Below are 18,896 nucleotides of genomic sequence, written 5' to 3' on the forward strand. Positions count from 1 at the left end.
ATGTTAAATATTTGGTAACATATTAAAATAGTACTTTTATAATAAAATTATTTTTAAATTTGTTTAATAACAATATTTTTTAAAACACTTGTATTTATTTATTTTTTATCGTCATTCAAAGGCACAAAGGCCTAAAGCCAAGATGGCAGTACACTTGTATTGCTAATTTTGGCATAATATTTTTTAATATAATGTTATCTTATTTGATAATAATACATTTGTAAAAAGAAGGGTTGAGATTCTCTTTAGGCAAAAGTGTAAAAAAAACTATTCAATTTTCTCCAAGTGAGGACTACCCCTGTGGTATAAAAGGGAGAAAGTCAATCCCTATAATTTAAAAAATGAACAATTTTGTAAAAAAAAAAAAAAAGAAACAAAGGAATACCTCAATTTTGAAACTACTGACTAACTTGCTCACTTTTATACTATGGTGAGTTTTTTTTGCACTTTTGTTTTGTTTTTATAAAAAAATAAAATAATTTTGTAAGAAAAAATAATTATCTAAAATATGCAATCTCTACTTTTAAAAAGTTTCAAATTCTACCTTCATTCAAAAGTTCTACTGACCTAAAATTGATAACCACTTAAAATATTTTTAATAATTACCAAATACATCTAAACACAATTTTTAAAAATAAAATTGCTTTTAAGTAATTGAAAAACAATCTAAAACTAACTCTAAATTTTATTTTATATATATATATATATATATATATATATATATATATTGTCATTAGCAACAAACTTACAAATATAATTCACATACCCACTTTACTCATTTAGAGACTTAAACTCTCACCATTCATTTTAAAAGTTATATAAGACATCACTGGACCATAATGCACTTGGTAAACGAACTCTAAATTTCAAAACTGCCATGTTCCTTTTTTTATGTTCCTTTTTTTTTGGTTCCTTACCAGATTTTTTTTTTATTTTAAAAAACCTCAATTCAAACTCAAAGCTCACCAAGGCATGCGTGAAGTCATCTGCCTAAAGCTTATAATTATTGTGTTAATAGGTCATAATTAGGCATTGATTTCAGCTTTTATTTGATCAAATACTAGACTTTCGTTTCATGATGTGATTGGGTGCAAAATCAAAACGGTAAAACTAGCAGAGTTCAAATTTTCTGTGCATATATATAAATTTACAAATTATTAAGTAATTATCGAATGAGTTGATTTTTTGTTACAATAGAATAAAATAAATTAAAACAGTGTATTAAATACCGATTTAAATATGTTAAGCATGTCACAGCATAGGATGGTACAGAGGGGGTCAATAATCACGGAATTTTTTTACTAGAGTCTAAAATTTCATTTTACTGATCCCTAACTAGTGGGAGTATTAGTCATTCACTCATTTTCGTTTTTGTTTCATTATTTATTAGATAATACTTAGGTCCTCCTCTAAGAGGACGAAGTTCATCCTCTCAGCTCATGTGATTTAATACAATTTGAATACATGTCTAAAATTTTAATTTTTTTTAAAAAATAATCATTACCCATTTTCTTACATAACTGATGTGGGCCAATACAATTTAGGCATATGTCCAAATTAATTTTTTTTTTAATAATAGTTATTATCCAACTTCTTACTTGTTAAATCCTATTCCAATTTTTTTTTTTTTTTTTTTCTAATTAAAAATTTTTAGAATCCCTTTTTTAGAGGGACCCTCTTCTCCCCCTTCCCCCTCTCTTCCCTCCCTCACAAATCTCCATATCCAACTTCAATATAAAATCTTAGCCTATTTACATCAATCAAACACTTAACTTATTTTTCACCAATTAGAGTAAGGGAAAAAAAAAACAACCCTTAGCCCTATCAATTGAAGGTGTTGGAAAATTGGGAGGGATGCAAAGATAGATCAGACTCTAAAAAAAATGGATTTACGAGAAAAACTAATAAATAAAAAATATACAAGAAAAACTGTATTCAAATATAATTTAATATCAAATTTTCATATAATATTTAAGTTTCTATTTTTTCTCTATTAAAAACTTGATACAACACATTCTTTAAATAAATTTAGTAAATTTTCAATTTGGGTATAAAAACAATCTTATTCTTTTGAGAAAAAAAAAAAAAAAATAGTAAATTTTAGACATATATCTAAATCATATTGAGTCACGTTAATTAAGAGATGAACTTTATCCTCGATGACCCAGTATTGCCCTAAAATAAAATAAATTTGCGGCACAAACTTCTACAAGTGACACGACTCAACTCTGTTAAAACAGAATCTATTTTAACCATTTTACCAACTCAGGTTAATTTCCTAACTATAAGAGTCCTTCTCAGCAAAGAGTCCTCCTCACTCACGCCATTCTCTTTGCTGAGAAGGACTCATTTTCTCACTCCACGTTTGACCACAGGTCCTCCTCCACACTGCTCACTTTCTCTCTCTAAAAACACACACACACTGTCTCTCTGACTCTTTCCGGCAACGAAGTTCTGAACGACTCATTCACTTTCTCTTCTAGGTCTGGTAAAACTCAACCGACACTGTCAGTTCTTTGAGGCAGTAAAGAACGAGGCAGTAAAGAACGAAGCAAAAATAGAACTCTCTCAGATCTCTCTGCACTTTATCTTTCTCTGCATTAATGGCGTCATGTGTATTGTATTCAAGCTCTTAAACTTTCTTTAAGGTGAAAAATCAATAAGACATTCAAAATAAATACTACAGAGCTTTTGTTCGTTCTCTGTAGCTCTTTGTTTGATCGGCCTTAAAGTTTTGTTCCAATGGCCGAGACGACCACCACGGAGACGAAAATAATGCCGGAGGCGGAGAAGAAGAAGGAGCAGAGTCTTCCTTTTCATCAACTGTTCTCATTCGCTGACAAGTACGATTGGCTTCTCATGATCTCCGGAAGCTTGGGAGCTATTGTTCACGGCTCTTCCATGCCGGTTTTCTTCCTCTTGTTCGGCGAAATGGTGAATGGTTTCGGCAAAAATCAATCCGATTTGAAGAAGATGACTGAAGAAGTGTCCAAGGTTCCGCGCAAAATCAATTCCTCCCATTTCAGTTTTTACATTATAATTTGATATATTTTTCTGTGATTTTTACCTTCATTTCACAAGGCAGATCTGATTCTTTTGCTTTTTTATTGAATGCAGTATGCTCTATATTTCGTGTATCTTGGATTGCTTGTGTGTATGTCCTCCTATGCAGGTGAGCTTGATCTGTTGTAGTATTTTATATTTTTTGAGCTTCAAATGTTTGAGCTTAACTAATTCAACTGATTACTTAGCCAGATCGGTAAGCGTTGGATTGCACGTGGTCTGTGGACTGATTTCTGTGTCTTTTTCCTCTTCACTAGTCAATTTCTTGACTGTTTAATACTTAACATTATCTAATTAAACGCATCTCTGTCACTGTTGTTGATACACGGAATTATAGTGATGGTTTTGTTTAACTTTCACTAAAGTTACGATTTTCATTTTTTACAGAAGTAATTTCTGAAATTTTGTGGGAAAATTGTTTGATTTGAACAGAAATTGCGTGTTGGATGTACACGGGAGAGAGGCAAGTGAGTGCACTGAGGAAGAAGTATTTGCAGGCAGTGTTGAAACAGGACGTTGGGTTCTTTGATACAGATGCTAGAACTGGGGATATTGTCTTCAGTGTCTCAACGGACACTCTACTAGTCCAAGATGCCATCAGTGAGAAGGTCTCTTTCTTTCTCTCTCTCTCTCTATTTTTATGTACTTTCTCAAGGATAACGGTGAACGCTAAACCAGAAAAATGCTTATAGCGGTGGTTGATTTTCCATTAAAGCTGGTCCGGGCAACCCATTGTTAGCAAATTCTGAGTTTAATCAATGCCCTCACCTCTGTGACTGTGAAGTTTCTGAATAAGAAAACCCTTTACATTCATATGTAATACACACATTCAGCACGCAGTGTGTACTTCTCAAGGATTCTGGGGAGTGGTTGAATTTTAATTGCAATAGCAAAAGTGATGGAAACATGATTTAATTTAATCTTTTGATGGGGGAATTTTAGGTTGGGAACTTCATCCACTACCTCTCGACGTTTCTGGCGGGATTGGTGGTTGGTTTTGTATCAGCATGGAGATTAGCTCTACTCAGTGTGGCAGTGATTCCTGGAATTGCTTTTGCTGGGGGCTTGTATGCATATACTCTCACCGGTCTCACATCCAAGAGTCGTGAATCCTATGCAAATGCAGGCATAATTGCAGAGCAGGTGCGCTTACTTTGCTGTTCTTTTTTAGTTTAGCCTATAGGCAATATTTGCTTGTGATCCTTTGTGGATCAAATGATGCTCTAACATGTGCAAAAATCATAAAGGTCCTTTCCCTTTTGTTTAATTTTACTTTTACCTTTTCTAACTTCCCCTTCCAAAATTTTACAAGCATTATGACTTTTCATAATTTATCTGCTTCAACCATGAATGGAGTTGTTGACAAAATCCCAACTTTTGAGATGATCTTGATTTCAATGGGTTTCCAGTTTTCATGGCATGGCTTTAAAATTTCTTTTGTTAAATACTTTGTTTAGTGTTTGTATTAGCATTCTATTTTAATTTGGATTTATTTTTGGCTGGCCTTCTAAAACTTCTAATGGCATAGGCCATTGCACAAGTTAGGACGGTTTACTCGTATGTTGGTGAGAGCAAGGCCCTCAACGCATATTCGGATGCCATACAAAATACATTGAAGCTCGGATATAAGGCTGGGATGGCTAAAGGCCTGGGACTAGGATGTACATATGGAATAGCATGCATGTCATGGGCCCTTGTCTTCTGGTATGCTGGTGTTTTTATCAGGAATGGACAGACGGATGGAGGGAAGGCATTCACGGCTATCTTCTCTGCCATTGTTGGGGGCATGTAAGATCTGAAACTGAAATGTTTACTCCTTCCAATGTAGATATATGCCCGCTATTCGGCTATTCATTATTCTATTAAAATACAGGAGTTTGGGTCAGTCATTTTCAAATCTTGGGGCATTTAGCAAAGGCAAAGCAGCTGGGTACAAGTTAATGGAGATTATCAAGCAAAAGCCCTCCATAATTCAAGACCCCTCAGATGGGAAGTGTTTGGCTGAGGTTAAAGGAAACATAGAATTCAAAGATGTGACCTTCAGTTACCCATCACGGCCTGATGTTATTATATTTAGGGATTTCTCAATTTTCTTTCCCGCTGGAAAGACAGTTGCAGTTGTTGGTGGGAGTGGATCAGGGAAAAGCACTGTTGTCTCCCTGATAGAAAGGTTCTATGATCCTACTCAAGGTAATAACTAGAATTTAGTCATGTTAAGAAATTGGTAACGATTTGAATATATAATTTTTCTAATTTTTTGTATTCTCAACGCAGGGCAAATTTTGCTCGACAGTGTGGATATAAAGACACTACAACTTAAATGGTTGCGTGATCAGATTGGTCTTGTGAACCAAGAACCCGCTCTCTTTGCCACCACCATACTTGAGAACATATTCTATGGAAAGCCTGATGCAACAATGGCTGAAATAGAAGCTGCTGCTTCAGCTGCTAATGCTCATAGTTTCATTACCTTGCTTCCTAATGGATATAACACGCAGGTTGGTATACATCAGCCAGGTCTCTTGATAATGGTAGAGCATGAAGCTGCATTATTGAATTTCTTAAAAGGGCTGCTTTTATATTTTAGTGGTTTTGTTTTTGTTCTATATGAGTTGAGATATATAATTTTCTCGTTTTGGCCACAAATTGAATCGCAATGCGTCACATCAAATATACTTTTCCTTAAATTGGTATGGCGTTGAACTTTTATAGTCATTTAAAACCAGGTGGGAGAGCGAGGAGTGCAACTCTCTGGTGGTCAGAAACAGAGAATTGCAATTGCAAGAGCTATGTTGAAAAACCCAAAGATCCTCCTCCTCGATGAAGCAACTAGCGCCCTTGATGCAAGTTCTGAGAGCATTGTTCAAGAAGCTTTGGACCGTCTCATGGTTGGGAGGACAACTGTAGTTGTTGCCCATCGCCTCTCCACCATAAGAAATGTTGATACAATTGCAGTTATACAGCAAGGGCTAGTTGTGGAGACAGGAACACATGAAGAATTAATTTCCAAAGCTGGGGCGTATGCTTCATTAATTCGATTCCAAGAAATGGTAAGAAACAGAGACTTTTCAAACTCTTCAACCCGCCGTTCACGCTCATCACGACTAAGCCATTCATTGTCAACAAAATCTCTAAGCCTTCGCTCCGGCAGCTTAAGGAACTTGAGCTATCAGTACAGCACTGGTGCAGATGGTAGGATAGAGATGGTCTCTAATGCTGAAACAGAGAGAAAAAATCCAGCACCAAGAGGGTACTTCTTCCGACTTCTCAAGCTTAATGCTCCTGAGTGGCCCTATTCCATAATGGGTGCTGTGGGATCTGTTCTCTCTGGTTTTATTGGTCCTACCTTTGCCATTGTGATGAGCAATATGATTGAGGTATTTTACTACAGAAATCCTGCAAGCATGGAGAGGAAGACAAAGGAATATGTTTTCATATACATTGGAGCTGGTCTTTATGCTGTGGTTGCATATTTGATACAGCATTACTTCTTCAGTATTATGGGAGAGAACCTCACTACAAGAGTGAGGAGGATGATGCTTGCAGGTATATATGCATAGGTGACCTTTGGTTATATGCATAAAGTGATTGCTTTTAGCTTTAAACTTATATTATCGATTTGATAGCGCAAGCTTTTACATTACACCAAGCATGAAATGGATGTAGTTGAAAATTTGTCGAAGGAAAATTCAATCATCAATTCATTAAATGGGTGTTCATGGTATGTTTTTCTTTCTCCAGCAATCCTAAGGAATGAAGTTGGTTGGTTCGACGAAGAGGAGCACAACTCGAGCCTTGTTGCAGCTCGCCTAGCCACAGACGCTTCTGACGTGAAATCCGCCATTGCTGAGAGGATTTCCGTTATATTGCAGAACATGACATCTCTCCTCACTTCATTCATAGTTGCTTTCATAGTTGAATGGAGGGTCTCTCTTCTCATCCTAGCAACCTTCCCTCTTCTTGTCCTTGCAAATTTTGCCCAGGTAAGCACAAAATTTATCTAATGACACACTTTACCTCAAAACCATGTTGCTTCTCAAATTGCTAGCATTCTCTTGGATGGGGTTGGTCCATTAGTACTATGATGGCATTTTGGGAAAATCATAGTTATAATTTTAATTTTATTACCATGTCAGACTTTCTTATCTTGTTTATCTCTGGAATCTTACTTTGCTACTTCCCATAATATCATACGACAAAGGGTAAATACAACGTGGCATCAGACTGGTGCATTTCACGTGCTTCCTCCAATTCTGGTGCATCAACACTTCGAAACTCTCATATAATATGTACTATGCAATATCATATTATATATGTATTGTGAAGAAAAGAACAGCAAAGATTCGTTCATTACCCATAAATTTCTGTCACTGAGAACCTACCTCGAAATTTCGTCAATTATATATTGGTTTTTTTAGAGACCTAAGTCAAAGGTTAGAGAGAGAGAACAACAGAGCAAGTAAATATAGTAGTACCACCAGCTTTGATTGCTGTGTTTACTGTCTTTACAGATGGTCCATGTGAAGGTTTTGAGGAATTCTAGGTCCCGTGATCATTTTAATATGATGTCTGTGCATATATATTTATATATGTATATGTTTGGCAATATATTATCTTCTTCTGCACTTCTTTTTGCTAGCAGTTGTATTTTTTCATGGAGGGTTGTCAGGACATGCCAGTGATGGTGGCATTACAGGGCCTAGGGACAGGCCTTTTACGATTTACCCGGTGCGCAGTGATGCACCCTGTTTGCAAATGCTGTCGTTTTAGCTCTTTTAGGCTCAATTTAGAGAGTTTTCAAATTCTGGCCTCTTGGATACTGTGGCATACTGATAGCGTGCTTCTTGTGATTCAGCAGTGTTCGAATTTTGCACACCGTTAAATAACTTGAGAAGTACCTGCAGTATATAAATAATTAAATATCATGGATCAAAAATACTTCAGGTCCCGTGATCGCTTATAAAAATGACTATCATTCTATTCTCCGAATTTTCTCATTTGTAACGATGAAGTTCACCATTACGAGCGTGAATTTTTCTATTCAAATTCAATCTTGCTGATATGATTAAACTGATTGGTAAAAATGAATATATAGTCTCATCAATACCTGGTCAATAACATTAAGTAAAATCTTTATTAAAAAGGTAATACCAACTATCCCATTTAGCCTAGTAAATGAGGCGCATGAAAAATTACCACCTTTTAAGTAACATTTACTAAAGAGCTACTTTTAACGGTATCAATCCTCCTATGCAAGTTATCTAATTTTCTGATTGTATGACAGACTTCAGCCAGTCCTTTTCATTTAAATTACAATGAGTTATGTGTTTCTTGTATACTATCTAAACCGTTTTCTGACAATTAATTCCCTTATTTTTCTTCCTTATAAAGCAACTCTCTCTTAAAGGATTTGCTGGAGATACAGCCAAGGCACATGCAAAGTCTAGCATGATTGCGGGGGAGGGAGTGAGCAACATTCGAACTGTTGCAGCATTCAATGCACAAGAGAAGATCCTCTCTCTATTCTGGCATGAGCTCCGTGTGCCACAGCTCCAAAGTCTTCGCCGCAGCCAATCTGCTGGCGTCCTATTTGGCCTCTCTCAGCTGGCATTATACACCTCGGAAGCACTCATCCTTTGGTATGGCGCCCACCTTGTAAGCAAAGGAGTCTCCACATTCTCAAAGGTCATTAAAGTTTTTGTGGTATTAGTCATCACAGCCAATTCAGTTGCGGAAACTGTTAGCCTTGCTCCTGAGATAATTAGGGGTGGTGAAGCTGTTGGTTCTGTATTTTCAATTCTAGACCGTTCCACAAAGATTGACCCTGATGACTCCGAGGCTGAGCCTGTTGAATCAATTCGTGGAGATATTGAACTTCGTCACGTTGACTTTGCCTACCCGTCACGACCTGATGTCAATGTGTTCAATGACTTCAACCTCAGAATACGTTCTGGCCAGAGCCAAGCTCTTGTTGGAGCCAGTGGTTCCGGGAAGAGTTCTGTAATTGCATTGATTGAACGATTCTATGATCCTACAGCTGGAAAAGTTATGATTGATGGAAAAGACATCCGAAAATTGAACTTGAAGTCTCTCAGGCTTAAAATTGGATTGGTCCAACAAGAGCCAGCACTCTTTGCCTCAAGCATTTTCGATAACATTGTCTATGGGAAAGAAGGAGCAACAGAAACAGAAGTCATTGAAGCAGCTCGTGCAGCAAATGTGCACGCATTTATTAGTGGCCTGTCTGATGGGTACAAAACACCGGTTGGTGAGAGAGGGGTTCAACTCTCTGGAGGACAAAAACAAAGAATTGCAATTGCACGGGCTGTTCTTAAGGATCCAACAATACTTCTCCTGGACGAGGCAACAAGTGCACTGGATGCAGAGTCGGAGTGTGTACTACAGGAAGCCCTCGAGAGGCTAATGAGGGGTCGAACCACCGTGCTTGTGGCTCACCGTTTATCAACCATACGGGGCGTGGATAGTATTGGAGTGGTTCAAGATGGGCGCATTGTAGAACAAGGCAGCCACTCTGAGCTAGTCAGCCGACCTGATGGGGCTTACTCTAGACTTTTGCAATTGCAGCACCATCACATTTGAAGAGGACAAAAGAAGTGTTGGTCGAACATGGCCTGTTTTGGGTGGTAATTACTAATTTATATATGTTTGGGTCCCATTAAATGTTGCTTTCATTTCCTTTTCGAATGATGATAGTTGTAGATAGGATGTGAAGACTGTCATGTAAGAACTACTACTCCTCCATTCCCAATGGATATGCATACGTATTTATAAATATCTATGGTGCATGGGTGCATGACCCTCTGTTGATCTATTGCTTTGGTTGGTTAGCTTTTGTCTTTACCTTTTTGAAAGTTAAAGTTATAATTATTAAAAAGCAAACCCTAGAAAGCCATTTCTCCAACTCTTGGCCAGTTGGGGAACTTCTCTCGCTCCTACTTCTCTTACTACGTGATCTTCAGTGTCCTAGATATGGGTATTTTTTTTTAATTATTTTTTTTTGTGGTGAGGCCGGCCTACAGGAGCTATTGGACAGTTAAGCACCAACAAAAGGCTAAAGGGTTTGTGTTTAAAAATATTGGAGACACATTCATTTGGCCCAATTGGTTTGAATAATTGTTAATAGCATTAATTATTAAAAATGAAAAGCTTAAGCATGTGTTTTGAGGATGGAGATTATGTCCCACTCCCACCAAGTAGTGCACATTATAAGAACCCTAAGGTGTACAATATTGATGTACAGTGGATATGGTCTCCCTTTTCTACATCTTTTATAAAGTTTACTGTTTTAGAACAGTTTCCTACCCACGTTTAAGCAATGGTAAAGCGAGGACAGCTTCTGCTATGTGAAATTAATTATTGCCTTCACCAAGAGAAAGCTCTACCCATGCATGTGTACTTCATCTGTCAGAAAAGAGAAAGCTAAGAAGGCTCCAAGCAGAGGGTTGGTCCCTTGACCTCTTTAACAATTCATTGATGGTGTTTTGATAGTGTAGGGAAAAAGCAAAAATAAAAGCTGAGGGAGGGATGGCAAAGAACTGCAAGAACAGTGGGATGGGGAGTCCTGGAAAAATGGCATGGAGAGGACGAAGTTAGGGCCCACTGAAGACACTTGGCCTGAGAAGCATCAAATATATTGGTCTTCCTTGCCATTATATGTGCCTGCAATTGCTGTCTATGTTAGGTACTGTCATGGCTGAATGTGGCAAAAGTGATTTAGCTTGAGCTCTTGCTTCCCACAGAAACACACACACACACACAGTGAAATGCATACAGTATATGCATATAATGTATGTTTTAACAGACTATAATAAGCCCTAATAATTGTAAGTGTTTGAGATCAGATGAGTCATATTCCAATTAAAGTTTGCATAATTCATTGCAATACAGTGATCATATCTGTCGCCTTTATTCCGGTGGCAGGCAATGAATTATGTAAAAGTAGCTGCATGCGGATCACATAATTTAGATTCAATCATTAATCTTTACAATTATGGATGAGCACTTTTAAAGCATTTTTCAACTGATTTTTGTTTATAGCTTCCTTCCATCATTGTGCTCCAACAATCCCACATAATTTTGCTTTTTGTGTGATTATTTTCTCTTCCATTGTTTTATATTCCGAAGGTGTTCGCTCTTTAGACTTATCCAATCCACTGATTTGTAGAAGATTGCATGCACATGTTAGAGTTGTCTCGATTCAAAATGGATAGCCTTAAAAAGAAAAAAAGAAAAAAAAATCAAATCTATGATGAAACTGGCTCTCATTGTCATTGTCATTGCAGGTGGTGAAGAAGAGTAGTAATATGTTGCGAGACTTTGAGAGAGAGTCCAATATCAGTGTGAATTGATGGTGCACCTCAAATGTTGGTATCAATTAATGTTACAAAATCATATAAACTTATGTTTGGCTACGTGATTCACTGAAGTCGTCTTTGAAATTGAAAAATAATAATTCAGAAAATTCATAACTTCTCTAGGGAATAATGTCTAATCAGATGAGCTTATAATATATTAATCATGCAAATCAGATCAAATAACAATAAAAATTTCACAAAGGTTAACTCAAAACAGCTTTCCACCACATTGCCATGTTCTCATGTCGTAACTTATAACAAATCATATACAGTACTATATAAAGTGCCAATCAAACTTAAACATATATGTTCACACTTAGCATTGGTATATGTATATATATGTATATATATATATGTATGAGCACAAGTCACATGGGGTTAAGACACAAAGGAAGTGTGGGCAGGGATCCACTTGACCTTTAGTGCAGAAGAGGGGCCCAAGCCCTATCTCTGTTAGATTCTTAATGGGGTCTCCTCTTGCTTGTATTATATAGGGGTGATGGTTATGTATCAGACAGTGGTAGTGTGTCTGCCAATGTTGACTATTGGTCATGACAGAGGAGAGAAGTTGGTCTGTACCACCTGAAAGGTCCAGCCCATAATTCAGGCGGGCCTGTCCTTTTGTTTTTGACTAAACACTGTTCTTAGGTCTAATCCAAGGCACTGATTCCACCAACACTCATTTTCTCTATCCCAACAAACAATACTTGCTCTTTTTGTGGTGTCCCGCTTCATACCCACTCTCACCCCATCACCTCTTCATAGATTTGCTATTTTTCAATTTTTTCGTGCGCTTTTTTTTCTTCTTTTTCTTTTAGAAAAAGAAGCATAAGATTAGCACCATGAAAATAAAAATAGAGAAATTTTATTTTAAAGTTTTGAACTAATTTCATTTTAATTTCAGAACTTAAATTTATTGTAAATGTGTTTCTTGATTAAATATGTCACAATTTCAAGGTTTTGAACGATTAGGTCGGTGAATTGGATTTTGGAACTAAGATTATTCGTTGAAAAACAAGCACACATAATGACACAAGAAGATCATCGACCTATGTATAGTCCAATCAGAAAAAGGTGCACGCTTTTGATCGAGAATATCTAATATAGTGTTATGATGGGATCAATAAAATGATTCAAGTGATATCCTGTCAATTATGAGACTATATGTCACATTAAATCATATCCATCGAGCACCTATCCTAATTTCCACAATTGCAAGAGTAACTACCTTCAATAATTGAGATATTTTAGGAGATCAAGAGACCATTTATATATATATATATATATATATATATATATATATATATATATATCATAGTGGAAGATAATGTTAATGTTGCGTATTCTAATAAAGGCCCACCAACTTTCAATAATCTTGAGAGTCTATGTGAAAATAGTGAATCCCATTCCATCTTCCAAAGTTTAGATTCCATTGCCAATTTGGGCTGAATGAACTTTGGTATCTCTATTAATATAATAAGGTTGTGTTTGGGTGTCTCTATAAAACAAAGGAACGGCTTCTTATGGTGCCATATGGGTTTCATGTATTTTTTTTTAGGTAGACAAATAGATTAAAAATCGGGTCACAGTGAATTACAAAAGATTTCAGATATGGTACAGCTGCTCTATTATTATTATTTGCTTTCAATATTTAAACCAAAATTAAAAATTAAAAATTAAAAAATGTCACAATGGAGCATGGTAATGGATTATACAAAGCACTACATCAGAAAAAATAGATATTTGTGAATAAAGTTGGGCTGGTTTGCCATAGGAAAAATCTGCGTAAAGTCCAATTCTCGAATAAGACAAAAAAAAAAAAAAAAAAAAAAAAAAAATCTTTGTAAAACAAAGGCTAAGTTTGGGTTCTGGCGTAGTTTATTTTTGAATTGTACACACCTTTCGACCAAGGCCCAACCCACTATATACAGCCCAATCTTTGAATAAGACAAACCAAATGCGTCGCAAAACAAAGGCCTAAAAGTTTGGTTGAGAGGGGAACGAGCCCACTAAAAAACCGGAGAATATGGATAATACATTTAACACATCTATTACCCATACAAAATGGTATGCGGAGACGCCGTTTGGCGTTGCTGTTATAATGATACAAGTTCTTTTATTAGTAGAGCTGTCATAAAAAATACTGTCAGTAAAAAAAATGTTAGATGTTGGTGATGCATAATATTTAGTACTTTTTATACTTAAAGTAGTGTAAAATTTGTTTGGCGCATTGCTTAAATCACTTTTATTACTAATTTTACGGTATTACCCATACAATAATAAAAGTGCGCATTAGCCAAATGCAATTTCATTCTCTTAAATCAATATCTCGAAAAATACTCTTATACACTTTTATAGAGGAATCTTAACAAATAAATAAATACAAAATCTTCAGATACTAAGAATGTTTTTGAAAAATCCAAGTTAGAATTTTTTAGATAAATGTAATTTACAAAATATTTATAATTTAAAATCTTATAAGCTAAATGTAAAATTGCGTTATAAATGTAAAAAATAGAAAATTGGGCTATAAATATTCAAAGGACATCGGATATGAAATCAGGCTAGCAATAGTAGTCCTCACACTATTGCAATTCTTATTTTATATATATATATATATAAAAGATAGGTATAGGTATTATACGATGATAGAGTACCAACTAAACACTTTTATTTACTTGTACGTTATCCTGATAGTTTATTTTATTTATTTATATAGATGTATATATTTTCTTATCACGAATAACCTTGCAAGTGTGAAAATGAAGGAAGGTTATATTGTACAAAAAAAATATTAGATTTTTTAATTAAACCTCAACTCCTAAAAGTGTGTTTTTTTATTTACCAAACACTGCTGAACGCTATTTTTCAAATTAAACGTGCTTTTACACGCTACAAACACTATCCCGGTTCGGAATATGTCATTCATTATCATTTTATTTTATTTTATTTTTTTTTCAAGAATAAGGCACTTGAATCACTTAAACTCACAAACACACATGTTTCTATTTAGACTTGAATAAGGGAAGGGCAAGTTTGTACTAGCTGCTACTATCCATTTGATAATTTGACTCGTTTCTTCTTGTACATTTGAATATCCTTTAAAATATTTTGAGTTTTAATATGCATTCCAAATTACAAAAGGCGAATAAGGATTAAGGGAGGAGGTGTTTGTTTCACCTCTCAGTTACTCTTTGCGTGAGTAGCACATTGTCAAAGCGGTGGATCCCACATTAGTGTTGTGAGTAAATATAATTTTCTTAAATTTTAATAATTTATTGTTAGTGTGTTAAAAATTATTTTGTCTAAAATATGCACAATATGTAATTTTTTTTTTTTTTTTATCTTATGTTAAAAATACATTGTCACCTCACAAATGTGTAAAATTATTGTATATTTTGCACAACCCTTTTACACAGTCTCATAATATATTTTATTTCTTTTTCATCTTTCACATTCCATTAACGAATCAACCTTATGTTAAGTATTTTTGTAAAAGTTACTCATTCTATTAACGAATCAACCTTATGTTAAATACTTTTGTAAAAATTATGTGGAGTCTTAGACATGACACGTGCTTAGTTGTTATTGACAAATATATTTGTACACAAAAACAAAAAATATAGAAAACCATTGAAGATAATATAATGTCTTCATTTATGATTGTAGATAGTGGTAAGTTTGTTGATGCATAATTTGAGAAATGTTACCTATAAACTTTTCCAATTAGAGACTAAATAAAGAATTGTTGTGATTAGCAATAATACACCCATTTTTTTTTTTTTATGTTGAGGATGATTAATTAACATTCAACCAGAGTGTTTTTTTTTTTTTTTGGGTCCCCTATTCAGTATTTCAGTCACACGTTTAATGAAGCTAGCTTTGAGTCTCTTTTAACGGGCCCATCTGTATTGATGCACCGTCCTTATTTAGGTTAAGGCAATGACACGTGCAATCCACTTGTTTGGCCCAGAGGAAAAGGTGGTGAGGAAAGTTTGATCTCACAACACAACTTTAATTTACTTTTCTTTCCTTTCCGTTTCCTTCTCCTTCAAACCCCAATCTTTCTTCCACGCCAACGACTCGTTTGTTTTTCATCTTAATTGAGATGTCAAGTTTGGGAACTCAAGATGACAATGACACACAATAAACTGCCAAAACAGAGAGACTGCTTAAAACGTTCTTCAATACCTGTATTTTTCAACCATCAACTTTTGTTTTGATCAACCATATTGTGGAATCTTGTAATTGACTCGGTTTCTTTCTTTCTTTTTCTCTCATACACACGGTTAGTCCACACACACGATTCTAGAAAAAAAAGGTAGTTACTTCCCACTAAAATGGAGACCCGACACATTAATGCACACTGCTTTCCGTTAGACCGAGAACAAATTAAATTTCATACTCGTAACCCTTTCTAGTCTGCCATACTCGTAACCCTTTCATTATTGACCAGTGGACTCCGAACCACCATTGTTGTGCCAGCCATTTATTACCATCTTCCCAACAGATCATCAGCCTCTATTTGCGAATAATGAATTCATTAATTACGACGTCGACTTCATGATGCTCTTTTTTGAATTTTCATATTTTGACAAAACTAAAAACAATGCACAAATTGCATGGTCAATTAGCTAACAGTACTAAAATGATCTCACTGTAAAAAAAAAATAATTCAGTTCAAACTTCAAATGAGCATAAAATTAAATTATACAAGATGGTAGTTTAATTTATTCAAATGAAGTAAAAAAAAAAAAAAATGTAAAATTTAATTGATTAGTAAAATTTTGATATAAAATTTTGACAGTATCATACAACTTTCTTTTAAACAATTAGATGCACACTTCAATATTTATTCATGACAGAAAGACAGAGAAATCTTAGCAACCGTCTAAGATCGACCTCAAATACCTTTGGTTGGTATTTCTAGTGTCATATATACCATCTTATTTTTGCGACCAAATTACAAATTCTCAAGGCAACTGACTTCTGATTTTGTTTCCCAAACAATATCAATCCATACCAATGTGAGGTTGTTGGCTTTATTTAAAGGGGGTTTTAAAATAAAAATTTACAAAAACTGGATGATATTATTACCCATTTACCCTTATTGTGGCTTGAACTATTGATTTAAGTAATTGGAAATAACCAATTAAGTTTATGGCAAAACCTTAAAAAACGATCACTGATTTAATTTGAGTACCTCTACAATATAGACCTCAGAAAACTAAAGAGTAATAGCAACAAGTGGTTGTGTTCAGTAATTTCAAGGAATGTGCTTTCATCCGATTTGGATACTTAAAAATTCTTTCATTAATGACCATCATTGCCCTTCTACCCAGTGTCATGTAGCACTGGTTTTTGTGTGTTTAATGACCATCATTGCCTTGTACCCGGTGTCATCTAGCACGTTATGGTTTTTGCGTGTTTAAGGCCAATGTTGATATGAATGCTGCAGGGACATGAATTGAATTTGAGGATGAGCAGGTAAAGAATTTGTGTCACATATTACTTGGTATTATATGGGCGTTCTTTAGTGCCACCACCATTTATCAATGGCAACATATAGAAAGTGACCAACTGATTAATCTCACATAATTGTAGATTTAAGTACCTACCATGTAACGATAAACATATAAACTCCCAGACTAGGACCTCGCCATTGTCCAATCCTGATGATGCTCCAAAGTACCACCACAAATTAATGTGTATATCCCTATACCTATATATATATATATACACACACACGTTAAGGACTCTAGATTTCAGTCAATTCAGATAACCACCCCTTTATTTCTCGGACCTACAGCTTCAGGGTTTCATGTACCCTAGGTTTGACAATTGAATGTTTTTGTCTATGAAGAAACTGCATTTGCAGTAGCTGCAGGGTAAATATTCGGAGAATCCAAAGTTATGTTTGGGAATTCCTAATCGAGACGTGAGGAAATTAAAAAAATCTGATTATGTACACTTCCAAATACACCATAAATGTAATTGACTTTCAAATAAGCATTTGAAAAAAGTATTCTAGCCTTCTAGGTCGTATAATTGAAAGTTCAAAAAGAACTGAGGGCAACCACACCTTTGTCCCCATTGTTTAGCGTTTACTCTTTCGAGTCCAGAGAAACGGTATTGACCGCCTTAATATAACCTGCCTTGACTGGAACATTTCAACACCTAATTTGCTAATATATATATATATATATATATATATATATATATATAATTTAATATAAGATGAATTATAGAGCACGTATTTATATGTTCTAGAAAACATGTTAAATTATCGACTAGAAATGAGTCGGCATCATGCCGTCTTGAGGATAATTGAGTTTAACTACTCACCTATAAGATAAAGAACAGAAAGCCTTCTTGTCAAACAGAGTAGATATTTATACCACAAATTTGTTCTCTCTCTTGTTTTATCTACAGAGTAGTGTCACAATCCAGGCTTGTTTTTTTAACCGTCCAATTGTGCTTCTAACAATGATAAAACATGAGTGGATCATATAAAATTCAGGGTCCATACCTGCTCAGGCAAAATGTGTAGACAACTTTTATGCAGAAAGATACGTGAATGTTCTAGTTGCCTTCTAAAGTAACTTACGCAGCACAGAAGACATTGTCAAGGAAATGAGTTCACATACTAAAAGCTCTCACAACTTTCTTTGTCAAAGTGGAAACAAGCTTGGTTGACTTAAGGACACAAGTGCTTAATTATAGCATCGACTTGAAGAACACATATGACTCTAGAGGCTTTTTTGTGTGCAACCTAGTGAGAATATGCTTGTACCCACCAACCCTCAGCGTCTCTTTTGTTCAATGATAATAGGACAATCCTACTCAAACCTAATAGTCTAACCGAAATCCTAACCTCGGGAATTCTATTCCTCGGATGAATATTAGAAGCCTTTGCACATTTCGCTTCTGATCTTAATAAAGCTACTCAGAATCAATTAGCAAGAGGTCAATTGCTCAAACAATCCCAATAAGCCCCTCTTACCATGAAAGAACAGATAATGAACTGATCCACTTGGCTACATCCATCCCTGTAATATTTACATTACAAATGATTCAGTTGATATTTCTTTCTTTATCTTACTTATTTTATGAGATACAAATAGTTCACCGCGTAGACATGGACATTCATAAACTGTTTTGCTGTGGAGGGATAAAATTCCCTAGGTTAGGACTTTCCCTTAGACTATCAGCTGTGACAATAGTATCCATGATAATAACTACTATTAATAACTAAGCTAAAATAGCCTTTGTCTCTAATGAGAAACAACATCAATTAGACTTTGCAGACTAATTAATTAGCACACGTGCAGTCTTAACAAACTCTACAACTTCAATGTTTCTATAATTCATGAGCTGGTATATGAATTTCAAGAAAAAGTAGTAATTAGATGCCAATTTTGAACACCACAAGCAATTTATCTAATTTCCTAGAAAAGG

General features: G+C 35.1%; 1 protein-coding gene across 1 annotated transcript; it reads left to right on the forward strand.

Annotated features, from left to right (window-relative positions):
* Positions 1–2,331: 2,331 nt before the first annotated feature.
* On the forward strand, positions 2,332–9,895 carry LOC132284886 (ABC transporter B family member 19). The gene is made up of 10 exons (XM_059787024.1): positions 2,332–2,994; positions 3,118–3,172; positions 3,496–3,671; positions 4,006–4,206; positions 4,592–4,851; positions 4,937–5,253; positions 5,338–5,561; positions 5,790–6,609; positions 6,805–7,046; positions 8,455–9,895. Exons 1-10 carry the CDS (start codon positions 2,743–2,745, stop codon positions 9,661–9,663), a joined length of 3,756 nt encoding a protein of 1,251 aa, XP_059643007.1. The 5' UTR covers positions 2,332–2,742; the 3' UTR covers positions 9,664–9,895.
* The last annotated feature ends 9,001 nt before the right edge of the window (positions 9,896–18,896 follow it).

Source organism: Cornus florida, unplaced genomic scaffold (assembly GCF_030987335.1).
Source record: "Cornus florida cultivar Cherokee Brave unplaced genomic scaffold, ASM3098733v1 CherokeeBrave_3.0.0_Hap2_Chr11, whole genome shotgun sequence".
Classification (NCBI taxonomy): domain Eukaryota; kingdom Viridiplantae; phylum Streptophyta; class Magnoliopsida; order Cornales; family Cornaceae; genus Cornus; species Cornus florida.